At 38.3% G+C, this 17,286-nt stretch overlaps 1 protein-coding gene across 1 annotated transcript in view; it reads left to right on the plus strand.

Annotated features, from left to right (window-relative positions):
* Positions 1-17,286, plus strand: part of WLS (Wnt ligand secretion mediator) — a 101,365-nt gene that overhangs the window by 35,807 nt on the left and 48,272 nt on the right. The window contains exon 2 of the mRNA XM_077776382.1: positions 5,951-6,223. Within this exon, the coding sequence (XP_077632508.1) occupies positions 5,951-6,223 (273 nt within the window). The remainder of the gene's footprint in view (positions 1-5,950; positions 6,224-17,286) is intronic.

Below are 17,286 nucleotides of genomic sequence, written 5' to 3' on the forward strand. Positions count from 1 at the left end.
TTTTTTTTTGTTTTTAAGTTTATTTAGAGAGAGAGCAAGAGAGAAAACAACTGGAGAAGGGGCAGAGAGAAGGAGGGACAGAATCCCAGCAGGTTCTGCACCATCAGCCCAGAGCCCAATGCAGGGCTCAAACTCATGAACTGTGAGAGCATGACCTGAGCTGAGATCAAGAGTCAGGTGCTTAACTGACTGTGCAACCCAGGTGCCCCATGACTTACCCTTTTAACTGGTCTGTTTGCACACTGCTTCCCCTTGTAGCCCAGGGAAGATCAATCTTTGAATAGCACCTTTGTTGCAAGAAGATGTTCTTCCTCTGGTTTAGGTGATCTAGACTTCAAAGACTCCTTGGAGGCCAGGTTGCCAGGGTAGAAGGCAGACCTTTTCTGTTCCCTCCCTGTCACCTTCCTCCTTCTCTTTCCAGGAGAGTTCATGGCTGGCCTCATGGCTACCTACAGGACAGAGATGATGTCTTGGAAGGAAAGAGCCCTCTAAATACAAACGCTTTGTTATCTGTGGATCTTTTTATTTTTCTTCCTTACGTCGCTCTGCAGAGTGGAACAGAGATGGTAGGGAGCTGAAGCCAAAGCACCCTAGTAGGATGATGCTGCTAATTAGAGAAAGCACACAAAGTTAGGCTGATGCTACATTTTCGACTATCAAATGATCTCTTTATAAGTTTTAATACTTAAACTCAGACATCTGCAGAGCTTACTGTGATATGCTAGATATCCTGTGATCTGGCACATGCTCTTCTTCAGTGTCTTCCTCACTTGGCTGTCCCCCTTTTTCCTCTGGCCAACTGACACCTGCTCTCTTTCAAGGCGAAGTCCAGGCCCTCTGAAGCAGTACCCCTGCCTCCACCTCTCTTTACATCTGGTGCATCCTGCGCAAACCTCTGTCCTAACAAGTTTCAATCAGGATGTACTTCTCTGCCAACTTCTCACCCTCCCACACTCGACTGTGACCCACAACTCGGGGTCTGGGACTGTCTGTCATTTGTCTCTGTCTTTAGTTAGCACAATGCCCACATAATAGTGATACTCCTAGATAATTGCTAAAGGAACCTTCTTTACTTGTAATAAAGCAAAGAAAGAAATAGTCTGTGTTGGCTTAAACGGAGACCATGTGTCATGTTAGCATGTTGTTTTAATTTTATTTTAACTTTTCTAGGAGGCAGCTAAGTCTTGTATCTCTGTCCAACTCTTTAATTACGGGTTCTGGAGGGAGTAGGGGCTAATGATTTGATGTTGACTCAACTTTGAGCATGATAGCGGTAGTGGTTGGCTAGATGGTAATTTGTAAACTGGACAGCCATTTGAGATGCTATAACAGGAAGCTGACTGGAGTCAATGAATATTGTTCCAAAAGGAGTACAGGTTTAGTCATTGTTCACTTACATTTTTACTCAAGGTTATGTTGTAATGATGACTGGAATTTGTACCTCATTCTAGTGAATTCATTTCTCTTACCTCCCAAGTATCTTTCTGTTGCCCTTTCTCAGGTAATGCCAGGGTAAATGTAGCATCCAAAATTATAATTACTTTTTACTGTGAATTATTTATTGCCTGTTAACCCCATCATTTGTACATTCCACATGGCTGGAAGGCTGATGTCTGTTGGGTTCACCATAGCATTGAACAGTACCTAGCACATAGTAGGTACTTAAGAATATTTGGTGAATGTAGTATGAAACTTTGTAATATATGTAATTGAGGAGCTGCTGGATTTTCAAAGAAGCTTCAAGATGAGTTTGTGCAGTTTTTCAAAACCTTGAGTTAGAAGTCTTATTGATTTCATATCCCTTTAAAGTTAAATGTCACATAGTATCACATTTCACAATTCCTGTACCGTAGTGGAGAGGTGGAGGCCAAAAATACTGGCAGTTGAAGTACAGATAAGGAAGGAAAAAATGGCCTATGTTTGACATCGTAAAGGGAACTGAACTCAAAATGGGTCAGAGTTTTTCAGTGAATAACTCATGGTTTTATGACTTCTGTGCGTGATCTAAATGCTCTCTTTAGCTACCACCAGTTAACCAATTCACAGTGCCTAGGTAAATTCATATTTGACCAGATTGCTCTGACTACTAAATTGCACTGATGTTAAAATAGCTTTTGGTCTTTTTTTTTTTTCTCGAGTAAATGTTATGGATGGGTAGAGGGGACATTTGTTATGTGTGCTGAGGCAGCTGGGTGATTTTGCATTACTATCCTAAGAATACTGAGAAGTGGTTATTTTTAGCTTTCACCTGAGCAAACATGACTCAATTTGTTGATGTGAATCCATCCAGCCCCTTCTTAAATATACAAACTCTATTAATCCCTAGAACCATGCTAGTGACTAAGCAGGGCATTCATTACATATACTTGTTAGTTAATTGTGGCTCCTTCAAAGGTTGCAGAAAATGTCAACATTTTCTATTTTATTCTTTTCTCTTACAGTAATATCCTTCATACTTTTTTAAATATAAAGATAGAAATTAAACTTTTTAAATTTTAGACACTTTTATGATCATGTAGTCACAATTTTGGCTATAGCTAGTAAAAACACTTTCTACAAGCTATTAGCTTTGCTTTAAGTTTACTTTGATAGATTTTCTACATAAAGAAACACCTGGGCATTCACTTTTAACTGTTGGAGGAAGTTGTCTTAAGTTGTAAATATTTTAGTGGGAGAACATCAACTGTCCATGTTTGAATATCAGAATGTCTTTTTTACTTTCTCAAACAATACAAATATTTTGCGTTTTGAGCATTACTGGAAAAATTGAAAATGTTGAATTATCTTTAGGTGTTTAAGTTATGCAATTTATTTATTTATTCAAGTGTAAAAAAATATTTGTGATTAGTATAACTTGAAATGCACTTGAGGCTTCTCAAGTTCATTACCATGAGATTTATGAAAATATTAGTATTCCTGGGATTTTTTTTCTTTATGCAAGATACACTAGACTAATGAAAGAATGAAAATAATTCAGGCCGCTACAAAGGCAGGCGCTCACTGTGTCCATTAAAAATGCAGCCTTTGTGCCCGTAAAGTGTTCAGCTTCTCTGTTATTAAGTTTGGAATGTGGTTTTGGAGCTTAGCTGAGGAACTCAGCTAGTTATTTTTCATTTTGGTCTAAGGAGGGAGAGACTTGTTTTTCAAAGGTGGGGGGAGGAAAGAAATGAAAAAAGGTTAGGTTCATTTTAGAAGAATTGAAGTTTTAAAATGTAGTAACTATTTTCTGCAGCAAATAGTCAGTTTGAGTATGTTAGCCAAAAATAGAATTCATGACTTTTGTCTCCCTGTTTCTTTCTCCAGCCACATTAAAAAGCATTCAGTTAAATGTGCCATTTAGTTTTTCTAATGTCAGAGGGCTGTTTGGCTGAGTCAGGATAACCAAAGTTTGATTGATTCATATTTCTAATAAGCTAGATGTCTGATTTTAGGTGGATTAGGTATAAAATGTCTTTGTGATACAGCTTTGGGTTTTAAAGAAAGCCTTCCCTTGCGTGGATTAGTGGGGACTCTGTAGTGTACTGAAAGACTTTCATCTAGAGTTCAATCATACTATGTTTTTGGGTATGTTTTAGTAAACATTGCCCCAACTCTGCAAACATAACATTTGACTACTCAGAATTTACCATTAGAACAGATATTTAGGGATACAAAAATATGTATTTGAGCATTAAAAGCAGGGCAAATATTAATAATGTACACTTTTGCCTCCTAAATGACTTTCTTCTTGCTTTACATATTTCTCTAGTTGTTATCTGATCTCTATTACAAAAGAAGTGATTTCTGTTCCTAAAAGGTCTGAAAACACAGTATGCCAATTATAATATGCACAGAATTAAACATATTTAAACTTCCCTAACTTATAATGTTTTCCTTTCCCTGCTCATCTTATAAGTTTTATAAATACTTTTTAAAAATATATTGAACTAGCAGGACCCACATGATGAAAATTTTCAAAGAAATATAAAATTGGAGTCCATTTAATGGGAAAGCAATCATTGTTTTTGGATAGGAAAACTAAATGTTGGGAAAGCATGCCAATTCTGTTCACATTCATTTGTAGATTTAATGTAATTTCAGTCAAATTCCAGCAAAAGGATAAAAAGGATAAACTTGAATGGATTTGGGGAGAGGATTTACTCTACCAGATACTGATACAAACCATCATTTTATTGGATTCAAAACAATGTTGTATTGAGCTATGAAGTGACAGTCCAATACATGAAATAGAGCAGATTGTCCAAAAACATCTATTGGTATACATAAGATAGAAGTAATATCCTAAATCAGTAAGAAAGGAGAGTCTGTTCAATAAAGAATAATTTAAATATATAGAAAAAATAAAACTTAGAATCTCACTTCATCTTTTACACCAAACAAATTTCATATGGTGTAAATATTCAAAAAAAGAAATTGTAAAAAGATAACTAGAAATTAATAAAGGTGACTGTTTATTGAATATGAATGTAAAAAAAGTCTAAGCACAAAAGCGTGGGGAAAACATAAAGCAAAAGAGACATTCTACATAAATTTGGAACTTCTCTAGATTTAAATATGCCATAAACAAATAAAAAAGTTAAGGTAAATTACCAGCAAAAAATATTAGGCAAATAATTATTTATAGACAACCTTTACAAGCCAGGGGGATTTTGAGGAGATTAAATATCGTGACTGATTATTTTGCAGACATTAGTTAAAAAATTTTAATTATAAACATGTAATAGCTAATTCTTGTACTTTTCTTGTGCTCAGGCACTGTTCACAATACATACTTTTCATGTTAACTTGTTTAATGTATACAAGGACTCATAATACTGTTGTTATTGCCATTTAAGAGATAAAAAAATTACTACACAGATAGCTTTAGTAATTCACCCAAAACTTTCTTAGTGTGAGTTAGTGGTGACACAGGTAGGAATTAGGGAACCAGTATGGGACACCAGGCAGGTTGGCCTGGAGCTGCTGGTACTCACCACTGAACTATTCTGCTTCTTTAAGTGAATAAAAAGAAAAAGCTACAAACCTATGTATGATGTGATCCTATTTTATAGAAAAATATGTTAATATGTATGTATTTTAAAGTTCTAGAATTCATTTATAATTTTTTATCTAATTACACTCGTAGAAAAGACAATATTTTGATATTTTTCCAATAGTGGTTACTTCCCTCTAGTGGGATTTTGGGTAAATGTTGTTTTGAACTTTAAAATTTCTGTATTTTGCAGATTTTTTTTATAATCATATAACCATTTTACAATCACAAAACTGTTTTTTAATGTTACATAGTTCAAATGTGATGATCTCTTTTGAAATGCACAGATCAAAAGCATGGCTTTTGTATATCTCTGAAGTAGCAGTTAGTGTTTCAGTGTCTACCTCTGATAGGTACCATACTAAGTGAGAGCCTGAGGTCAGCAGAGTTCTTTCGGTCAAAAGCAATGTTAGAACTAAGGCGAGAATCTTAGAAACCAGCTGTCTTGGTCAATCTTAGAAACTAACGATTTCGTTTCTCAGATGAGTGTCCTGAAACCACTAGATTTAACCAATTTTCCCAAGACAAACTGACAGTAAATTGTTCAACCAGGCTTCAGACACAGGTCTTCTGACTTCAAACACTGCGCTCTATAAAAGTCCCAGAGGCCTCTAAGCTGGTGGGAACTGAAGCACAGCTGCTTTTTGTGACATTTGTTTGGAGTAAGGAACCAAAGTTGTTACAAATATACTCTTTCAACAAAAATGATGGTGATTGAGGACATAATGGGAAGACTCAGAAATACTTTATGATACCTGTGGAGGTCACTAAAGGATCCTCACCTGGATTTGGGGGGATCCCTAGATATTACTGATCCCAATTATAGAAGGCGATATGAAAACTGGGTACAAATGTTAGCCAAAAGATGAGTACTTCAGTGGATGATTTTTCTAAAACAGAAAAACATTTTCTTTTCAGCTCCAGGGCCCACAACGGCAGTATCCTACATGTCAGTGAAATGTGTGGATGTCCGTAAAAACCATCACAAGACAAAATGGCTAATGCCTTGGGGACCCAACCAATGCGACAAGATCCGAGACATCGAGGAAGCAATCCCAAGGGAAATCGAAGCCAATGACATTGTGTTTTCTGTCCACATTCCCCTTCCTTCCATGGAGATGAGTCCTTGGTTCCAATTCATGCTGTTTATCCTGCAGCTGGACATTGCATTCAAGCTGAACAACCAAATCCGTAAGTGTCCTCTCTTACCCTTTAGTCCCTTGGACATTTCTCTCTTCAGGTTCTTTCAGAGCCAGTTCTAATAACAGTAAAATGAAAATATTAATGGCAGAAAATTACCAACTGCTTACTACTTGCTAGGCACTCTTGTGAATATCCTACTAATCTATTTCATATTCCTAGCAGTTTTGTGAGGAGGTCTTATTATTTCATTTTACAGATAGAAACCTTGGGCATCAGTGAGATTGCTTAAGGTCAGAAGGTAAGAGAGTTGAAGGGCTATGAGTCAAACCCATGCAGGCTGTCTTCAAAGCCTTGCACTAAACACTAAGCTTCCCCACCTTTCTAGTGTTAAGAAGGAGCCCATCCCAGCAGAGTGATTTGAGGATTTCTTAATGGTCCCATGTTGAGAAAAGCCATCATATTAGTCAAGATCCCTGTCAATATGGGAATACTAACCCATTTTCTCACAAAACCAGGGTTGTTTGTTTGCTTGTTTTTAGCTTACTGAGTTGTAGTTCAGGATTTTGAGGGCATGGGGGCACCTGGGTCGCTCAGTCGGTTAAGCATCCGACTTTGGCTCAGGTCATAATCTCGTGGGGCTTGAACCCAAGAACAGCCAGCTCAGAGCCTGGAGCCTGTTTCAGATTCTGTATCTCCCTCTCTCTCTGACCCTCCCCTGCTCACGCTCTCTCTCTCTCCCTCTCTCTCTCTCTCTCAGAAATAAATAAAAACATTAAAAAAAATTTTTTAAAGGATTTTGTGGGCATGGGACATATAAACATTGCATGAGCAGGAGATTATTGGATGATTTCTGGAAGACAAATCCATGTGTGGCATCTGAGAAACAGTATAGGGAAACATAGGTTGAGAAGGAAGAAAACACTTTTTAAAAAATGCTTTATTTATTTATTTATTTATTTTTGAGAAAGAAGCAAGTGAGGGAGGTACAGAGACGGAGGGAACAGAGGATCTGAGGAGGGGCTCAAACTCACGAACCATGAGATCATGACATGAGCTAGAGTCAGATGCTCAAACAATGAACTACCCAAGAGCCTCTAGGAAGAAAACATTTTTTACTGACACAGCATCCAGGGTGAGATGGAAAGTGGAAAAGGTGTGTTGGAATCCTCTCTGCCTGAGGCATGTCCATGGATTAAAGCAGCACTATTTCCAATTCTAATTTTCCTGTATAGGCAATAATCTCAATATATAATCATTAATTTCATTCTGTATAGGAGTTACCAATATATGTGCTTGATTGACCAATTATTGGGAACAAAAAGATATGCTAAGATGTCTTTCCAGAATGGAGAGTGTCTTCCATTCATTCAGTCTCTTACCCATTATTTCAAACTGTCCTTGAGTGCCTACTACCACTAGGGATTGTGCTGATAGCTAGACATCTGGATACAGATGAAGACACTGTACTTTAAGGGGTTTATAGTCAAGTGGCAATGATGAGCAAATAATCATTCCAGTATGATGTGCTAGGGGCTGCAACCAAGGTGTGCACAGGAGGCTGTGGAAATACAAAGAAAAGACTTTAGAACATGGAAAGGGAAGACTTCCTTGGCATGCACGTGCTTGTGTGTGTGTGTGTGTTTATGTGTGTAGAAGTGAGCAAATAGATATTTAAAGTGAGTGTCAAAGAGTGAAAACCCAGATCAGGAGTTGAGGGTGAAGGTGGGGACAAATAAAAGAACATTCAAGATAGAAGGAATGGCTGATATAAAGGTCCAGATTTGCACAACAGCCTTTAGCATTCAGTGGTGTATTTTGTATTTCACATGTCCATGTTCTCTTGCCTGTTGTCTTCGTCATTGGTTGCATAACACATTTATTCATTCACTCATTCAAACTTTATTATGTCCCAGCCATATGCTAAACACTTAGTATTGAGGATACAAGACTGAACAAAACATGTTCTTTTAAGGAGTTGGGAAAGACAGTGTTTGGGAAATGACATTTGACTTACCAAAAAGAAAGATAAGTGCTACAATGAGAGGAATATGCAATGTTGTGACACTGTGATTTATAAGAAATACATATTTGGTCATTCACATCACCAAAATATACTTCATATATATATTTGGTCTTTACCCACAGTTCCTGGCTCACAGTTCCCACAACCGTTGGAATTTCCTGAGTGATAAGAACAACGGGAACATCTTTTGTAATAATATTTGGTGCATCAATCTGTAAGGGTGAAATGGGTGTTTTGTTCATAACAAGCCCTTTCCACCACAACTGGGCTTATATTAATGAGGCGACCTTTGGAAAGCACCCCAAAGGTGGGGGCTGGTTACCAGGGGAACCAAGTATGAACAGAGGGGTGCAGAAAGTGCCACTCTTGATTTTCAGGGAGGGGAGAGGAGCTGGAGGTCGACTCAGTCACCAGTAGCCAAAGATTTGATCAATTGTGTCTATGTAATGAGTCCTTCATAAAAACCCCAAAGGAAGGGATTTCAGAGAGCTTCCAGGTGGAAAACCAGAACACCTCCTATGCTACCCTGCTGGGCCCCAAGCTTTGTGAGGAAAGAAGGAGTTCCTTCCTTCCTTCCTTCCTTCCTTCCTTCCTTCCTTCCTTCCTCCCATCCTCCCTCCCTTCCTTCCTCTCTCTCTCTCTTTCTCTCTCTCTTTCTTTCTTTCATGGTTATTTTTGAGAGGGATGGGGAGGTAGCAGAGAAAGACAGAGGCAGAGAATCTGAAGCAAGCTCTGTGCCAGGGCTTGAACTCATGAACCACGAGACCATGACCTGAGCCAAAGTAGGACACTCAACCAACTGAGACACCCAAGTGCCCTCAAGAAGGAATTTCACTAGGGACCTTGCCCCATGTAACTCTGATCTGGCTGTTGATTCATATCCTTTGTAATAAATTGGTAATCTAGTGAGTTAATGGGTTTTCTGAATTCTTTGGCCTGCTCTAGCAAATTAAACTCAAGTAGGGTCTTGTGGGAACCTCTAATTTTATAGCCAGTTGGTCAGAAGTACAGGTAACACCCTGGGCTTAAGATTGGTGTCTATAAAGCAGAGGACACTGTGGGACTGAGCCCTTACCCTGTGGTATTAGATGCCATCTCCATTTAGATAGTGTCAGAATTGAGTTGTGTGTTGTGTGGTAAGATACTTTGCTGGTGTCAGAGAATTTTTGGATATGGGGATACCCCCTCCCAACACACACACACACACACACACACATACCCTATTTGGTGATCAGAACCTATTCTATATTTTAACAACTTCACAAATGAATTACTTCCCAGCAAATATTAATTCTAAATATTAAAAATGCCTTCAGTGGTGAGGCTTTAACTAAAACATTTTTATATGTAAATGAATTTGAATGTCTGTTTTTTCCCCCTCTCAAGTATGTATTCTGCCTCCAAAATATAGTTTACCTTCATCCAGAAAAAAGATTGTACCGAAGAGTCTTATCTTTTAAAAAAAACTGTTAAATTTCTTGTAATGTGAGGGCCCATACCTAATAGGGACACATTAAAAAATTAAGATCAGAAATTAATAGTTCCTTCAATGAATGTATAAAATAACTGACACCATAGGGCCAGCAAGAAAACCAGGTCAAAAAATACTTTTTGGGGGCAGTAGCCATAGGTGAGAGCTGTTAACTTTAATAGGAGAAGGTTACATGTTAGGTTTGTGGGAATATTTTTTCCTTACATTTATTCTCTATACCTTTGTTTATGGACAGTGGTTTGTCTGCTTATATAGAGATTTTTATTTATAATATTCATAAGACACTGTAGGTCTATGTTTTTCTCTGATCTTATGTTAACCCATGAGACTGCTGTCTACTTTTTATATTTTATCATTAGTTTGGATGCCTTTCTGGCAGCAAGAAGTAGGACAAGAGAAAAGGGATCAGAGATGTGGTAAATAAGATCCTATTAAATGTGGATAACTTCCTATTTATCAAAGATTCAGCTGTAACAGTATTACCTCAAATGTAAGGAAAAGCCAGGACCAATTCTGTTTTTTTCTTTAAGCTTTCTTAGACAGTCTGTGAAATGAGTTCCAGATTTCAAATAAGAAGAGATTTTATATATTTTATATGTAAAATTTTTATTTTATATATATGTGTGTATATACATATATATATGTGTGTGTGTGTATATATATATATGTATAATATACCTACCTTTGAAGAGTCTTTGAGTAGATAAAATAATCTAAGAATTGTGTATTGTATTGTACTGTATTTTAATTTGAGAGCACCAAGGGGTGTAGAGGGGCAGAGGGAGAGAGGAGAGAGAGAAAGAAAATCTTAAGCAGGCTCTACACTCAGCATGGAGCCTGACATGGGGTTCCATCTCATGACCCTGGTATCATGACCTGAGCTGAAATCAAGAGTCAGACGTTCAGCCAACTGAGCCACCCAGATGCCCCAAGAATTATATATTTTAAATGACTTTCAGTCATTTGGTGTTAAATGTATATTCTTTTCAGACTTTTCCATTTAAGGTGATACAGGTTTTAGCTAAAATTTGAAATCTTGACAATCCCTCAGAAACTGGAAAATATTGACTTACCCTTTAAAAGCTTGTCATTATTTAATCTGTTCTAAGATTTCATCAGATTGATTCCTATAATGTCATCATTATAGTGACAAAAGTGGTTAAAGAATGTATATATTATATTTGATTATTGACAAAGAAGATAGTCCATGTATGTTATGTAAAAAAGGTAATCCATGTTTGAAAAAGCAATTTTATTTATTTATTTTTATTTTAATGTTTTTTATTTATTTCTAGGAGAGACAGAGAGACAGCGTTAGCAGGGGAGGGTCAGAGAGAGAGGGAGTCACAGACTCTGAAACAGGCTCCAGGCTCTGAGCTGGCAGTCAGCACAGAGCCAGACACGGGGCCCGAACCCATGAACCGCGAGATCATGACCTAAGCGAAAGTCGGACGCTCAACCGACTAAGCCACCCAGGCGCCCCAGAAAAAGCAATTTTAAACAGAACCCCTTTTCTGTTTAAACACAACCCCTTTTATTTTATTTTATTTTTTATTTATTTCTTGGAGAGAGAGAGAGATCGCGTGAGCAGGGGAGGGTCAGAGAGAGAGGGAGACACAGACTCTGAAATAGGCTCCAGGCTCTGAGCTGGCAGTCAGCACAGAGCCCGACACGGGGCTCGAACCCACCAACCGGGAGATCATGACCTAAGCGAAAGTCGGATGCTCAACCGACTAAGCCACCCAGGCGCCCCTAAACACAACCCCTTTTAAACCTAAACATTTTAAAACCTACAACTGCCCTACAGTGATATGTATGAAAAGTAGTAGCTGGTTCAGCTTTGAAGTGGTGATAGTTTTAAAACAATAGGCTATAAGAGCTGGGGAGGGGAGGCCGATTGAAGGGAATCTAGAGACCTATAAACTCTGGGAAACAGGAGTAATTGACCTTTCAGTGACTACCAATGACAAATGCCTAGCAGACCTATCTGTCAAAAATCTGTGATTGAGTTGTTGCTGACATTTTACCTGAGCACTTCAAAGCCTTGGAATTAACCTGTTTGTCTGGGCACAAACCTGGTGCTTCTCTAGAGTTATATGGGACACGGGGACTTCCAGTTTTTACTACATAGAGGAAACGGAGGGAGTGTGAGTACCCAAAAGAGGGTCAGAGAAAAGTCAGCTGAAACATCTGGCATCTGAATATATGGTTAATCATTGTGAAAAATGAATGCTTATCTGTGTGATGGGCTTAGATTTTTCTGTGACACCCAGATTCCATTATTTGAAAATATCCTCTAAACTGGGTGTATCTCATTCTTTTTGAAGTGTATTATCAGTCACTCAATTTATGTATGTATTTGTGAAAGACAGGTTTAGATTGGCTAAGATGGTGCCCACTTGTAAAAAGGAATTTCACTCTACTGATTAAAACTGCAAGTCACATACTTAGTGTAACCTCAGACTCCCATGGGGCTTCTTTTGAGGAACCTGGGTGCGGAGATCAAAGAAACCTTTTTTTTTTTTTTTTTTTTTCTTGTCTTNGTTGAAGTAGAAGCACTGAGGATTCATTGGCAGAGAGCCTCAAGATGGATTGATCTGTGTTGAGTAGTAAATCTAGAATTTTAAGGAGTTTGAAAATTCATTATGCTGAAGAAATAATGGTAAATGCTGTGGGTTAGGAAAAGCCAGCATGTCTATGCTGTTCTTAGGTAATGAAGTCATTGTTTTGCCTTGAGCTCTGTGCTGTACACTGAGATCGAGTGTTAAGTCTTATTTTCTTGTTTCATTACTGCAAATGACTACATGAAATGATGGAATTATTTCTGTAACTGACAAGTGATTTTTCTTCTCTCAAACTGCAAACATTTCTGTAAAACATATTTTTAGTAAAAAAAAATTAGAATGATAATATTACCCAGTTTTCAAGTTCGATAGCTGAGAGTCCTGCCTAACTTTTTATGAAGTGATTGTGCTCTTCCATTTGTACACCTATTATGGAATGTTAGGTAGACACCACACGAAGACAATTAGAACAAAAGAACAATCTGTTGACTATAAAAAACAGTCATGTTATCCAGAATGAGTAGGGATGAATTTATAAAAGGAAGAAAGTCTGTGAACTTATTCTTAGCCATTAGCACGAATCTAATGTTCTTCATCTTGGTTCTTAAATCTGGGTTTCCAGATGCCTTGTGGGAACACTCCACAAAGAGAGCTTAACGGGGGAGAGGATTCCATATGCCATAGAACTACAACTGCTAATGATGGAACCAGGCCTTTGGTAAAATGGTCACGTGGCTGGAGTTCCATGCTTTATCAGATAGTCTTTTTTAACAAAATATGTTGAAGCAACTACTGAGAAGAAATCTAATTCTACCCTCCCATTCCTTTCAAACAGAGACCCTATTTGAGTCATGACCGTGTGACAGTCTCTGTTTTTAAGAAACATTTCCGATTGGATAGTTTTTATTACAGGCTGGTGTCACCAGTAATTTTTTAGTTACCTTTTACATTTCTTTACCTACCTTAATCAGAGTCAATGTGAGCAAAAATGACTTCAAATTTTCCCTCTGCCCTCTTCCCCCTCCTCCCCAACAAAGATAAACTGAAAAAGCCCAAAATACAGCAAAAAGGTCCAGCAAAAAGATCCAGGAGACTTAAATGTGAGGCTTGAGGAGGTGGGTAAAAGATAGGGAGGTTGTCAATATTTGAGATGAGCTTATGTGGCCAATTGGCTTTCTTCTTACGGAGTCCTGTGCCCCCAAGGAAAGAACCTAGAATTTTCTAGTGTAAATCCGTCTTACCTACTGACTTCGGATAAAAAGAAACTAAAATCCTAAAATCACGGGGGGCAAGACCATTATTCTATTGATAAACCAGGACAGTGGAGATTAAGAACATCATGTTTGTTTGCCTTCATTTATGGATTATCTTTCCCTTTGAGGGACTCTTCAGCCACAACTTTGGAATTAACCATTGTGAACAAGTTTATATTGGCAGGAACATGGGAAACTTTGACTTTGTTTTATTTGGGTGTGATTATTGGTAAGCTCATTACTTGGATAGCATCAGTATAAAACTCTCCGGGATCTCCATTGTCTGGCTCAAGGGTTTTGTGTTATGTATATCCAAGAGAAGAAATATAGCCTAGAAACAGAGTTGGGCTTCTCTAAAACCTTCCCATGATTTTTAAATTAATGTTTATAGTTTGGTATATCCACTCCCTCCTATTTCCTTCCAGTCATCCATTGGCTTACGGGTCAATTTAACATTGGAAAGTAGATTGTATCAGGTCGGTTTCTAGTCATAACAAATCTTACTCATCTATGGTTTAAATAATTGACAATAATTGTTATTAAACATCAACTGTGTGACTGCAGACTTTGAGCACTGCAAGGAACTATAAAATGCTGTTAGTCTAGTACTCTTCAACCAAGAAGCCTTATGGGTAGATTTCAAGGGCCAGGCAAGCCCCCTGGTATTCTACATAAAATTCCGGTCATATTTTTTATATATCTATTTTTAAAGTAAGAGGGTTTGTGGCTTTTGTCAAGTTTTCAAATTGGGTACTTGACGCCAAAATGTTAAAGGACTAATCCCTTAATTTACTGGATGAAGAAACCTTATACCCTGAGATGCTTGCCCACTGTAGCGTAGCTGGCTGAGGACGAAGCAGGATCTCTTAGTTGTACATCAACCACGTAGGTAGGTGGATGGTACATAGCAGCAAGTATACAACATACACAGGTTAGTGAGCCCTCTACCAAATAGCACCCAAATATTCTTGGACAGAAGTTGCACTGGTCTTTCTCACATGGTGCATTTTCTGTTTTTCTCTTTTAAATCTCCCAATCTGTAGTTCAGCGAATGTAGTCCAGTCTAGATCTGTTTATAGTACCACAGCTGCAGATCACCCACGTGTCTGATTTCCTGCTCTGAGTTTAGAATATAAACGAGGAGATTCTCTTTGCATCCATAACAAGTATATCCTGGTTACTAAAATAAGTCCTGGTGACATCAATGAAGAATGTGAATAGCAAAGCAGCTAGCAGCAACAGATTCCTTCTTGATAGCACCCCACTATATATAAGGAGTTTTCAGGGTTTTTTTTTTCTTTTTTTTTTCCTTTTTTTTTTTTTTACCTCCTCTTCTGACTTTGGATATTCTTGTCAGTATTTAAATGCCAGTCAGTCATCACATAGCTAATGTGAGGTTATTTTCCCCAGAATCATACCTCAGTTTTGGTTACCCTAAGAAAATATGAAGAAAAACGATTTTCTAGATTATGCTTTTCTAAACAAAAATAAGTTAGATGGGGGAAGGAAAATCCTCTATTCAACAAAGCAGAATTCTACTTGCAAAAATGCCAGGGACTCTGGAAAAAAAAAATTCCCTTAATATCTACCTATTTTCTCCACACTGATGCTAGACATGGTTCCACTTCCTTTTTTGCTTTAGTAAATTAGTGCTAATAGTGTTATCTGGAGAGGTTGTAATAATTCTTTAAGGCAAGAAGAGGTTCTGGTTTTTTAATTTTTCTGGCCAAGGTTATTTCCTAAAATTACCGTCCAATGAATCAGTCTTTCCTCCCTTACTTGTTATACATGTGGCGATAAGGGAAGTTCAGGCCTAACCTAACAAGCAAGGTTATATCTACTTTACAGGTAAGATTTGGGGGAAGATTGAAAATATTGAAAATTAAAATTTATTTTAATTTAAATATTTAAATTTAAAGTATTAAATATTCAAAATATTTAAAATCAGAATCTTAAAAAAAGTTGCTGTCACGTCGTTGAAGTTGTCTCTTCAAGTATGGGGCAGCTTGTCACTGGTAGTAATCAAGCAAAAGCTGGTTGGAGGGGAGAGAATCATGACAGTGACCATAGTGATAGTTTGCACTGGGTGGTGCTGATGCTTGTCTTTGTGGCCAGCCATTTGCTTTGACTTCATACCATTTTCTTGCAGAACTCGCGTATTTCCTCTCCCTCAGAGTGTGGGCTTCCACCACACCAGCTAAGTGGGCCACTGGCCACAGGATCCACTCCCCAGCCACAGCTGATTAGATTAGGATGGGCCCTTGACCTAAGGAGAGCAGTCAGATTCTCTCTTGTGCAGCATTGGGATTCAGCATTGCTAGGCCCATGTTCATTGGCATCTAAATGAAAAGTCCTGAGGGCTCCCCGGGCAGCCATCACTCACCACATGCATGGAGAAGCACAGAAAGCTGGTTCGCCGAGTGCAAAGAGACAAGTGGAGGTGAAGGGCTGTGGGGTACAATTATAATCGACTACAAGCGATGATTTTCCTCCTTGGTTCTAGTCCCACGGGTTTGGTAGTACTTTCTGCCCTCAAATTTCTTGAGATACCCTAGTTTCCTTCCAGCTGATTTTTTTCTTTTTAAAAAAATTTTTAACGTTTATTTATTTTTGAGAGAGAGAGAGTGAGAGAGAGAAGAGAGTGTGTGCGAGCTGGAGAGGAGCAGAGAGAGAGAAACATAGAATCCAAAGCAGGCTCTGCACCCTGAGCTGTCAGCACAGAGCCCGATGCAGTGCTCAAACCCACCAACTGTGAGATCATTACCTGAGCCAAAATCAGATGCTCAACCGACTGAGCCACCCAGGCTCTTTCCAGCTGATTTCTCTCTACCTAGTACAGCTGAAATCCTGCTACCTGCAACCAAATCCTTTTAAGACTACACTATTTTATTTAAGACTTTATTTACTTTATTAGGAAATAACTTTACTTTTATTTCACCTGATCATATCAACAGGCCCCCTGGCGGAGTGAGGAAATTGAAGACTTGTTCAGAGTCTTATGGCTGAGAAATAGAGGGGTTATAAGCAAAAGTGCTCTTTGGAGTCCAGTGCCTTGAGTGGCCCCCAGTCTGTCTGTAGTGCTATGGAGCGTCTCCCTGCTCTGAATAGGAAATTATACCAGATGGCTCCTGAGGTCCTATCTACTCTAACTCTCTTTTGCTGCAAGTCCATGACTCACTTAAGATTCTTTCGCTTTATAAAAATCTTATGAGTATCCCTTCAGCCTTGTAAATTGGTGACTTCACAGACCCTCAAGTATGAACCATTTTTGAAGATGCCCCTTTGTTAGTGGGTGAGCTTAGTGTTGACATGAGTGAGTTTTCTAGTATTTTATTTTGTTATGTGTTTACCTTGTGTTCATTTCTAGTCCTTGGGTAGGCAGACAGGGTTGGTGTACTGGAAGTGTATTTTTAGTCTGACATTAAAAAATGTATCATAGACACCAACACAGGAAGCAGTTTTTAGGTGAGTCAGTGTATAAATAACCTCAAAGAGTTTTCATAAAGGGAAGGTAGATCTTTTAATTCAACAGTCCAGCTTCTAAGTCCCTCTTCCCGACTTCCTTCATTCATTCAGTGGTCATTTATTGGGCTTCTACTATGTGCTGGCATTTTTTGTACTTAGGATTTAAGATACACGTGTTTCAGAAAACCTCATGGCCCTTCTTTGTCCTTTCTCTATCCTGCAAGACTGAATTTTGAGGGCGGTGACTGTATCTTGTTCATCTTTTTATCTCCATGCTTAGCATAGCCCCAGGCTGTATAAATACTCAAGATGTA

The sequence above is a fragment of the Crocuta crocuta genome, unplaced genomic scaffold, assembly GCF_008692635.1.
Source record: "Crocuta crocuta isolate KB4526 unplaced genomic scaffold, BGI_CrCroc_1.0 scaffold17, whole genome shotgun sequence".
NCBI lineage: Eukaryota > Metazoa > Chordata > Mammalia > Carnivora > Hyaenidae > Crocuta > Crocuta crocuta.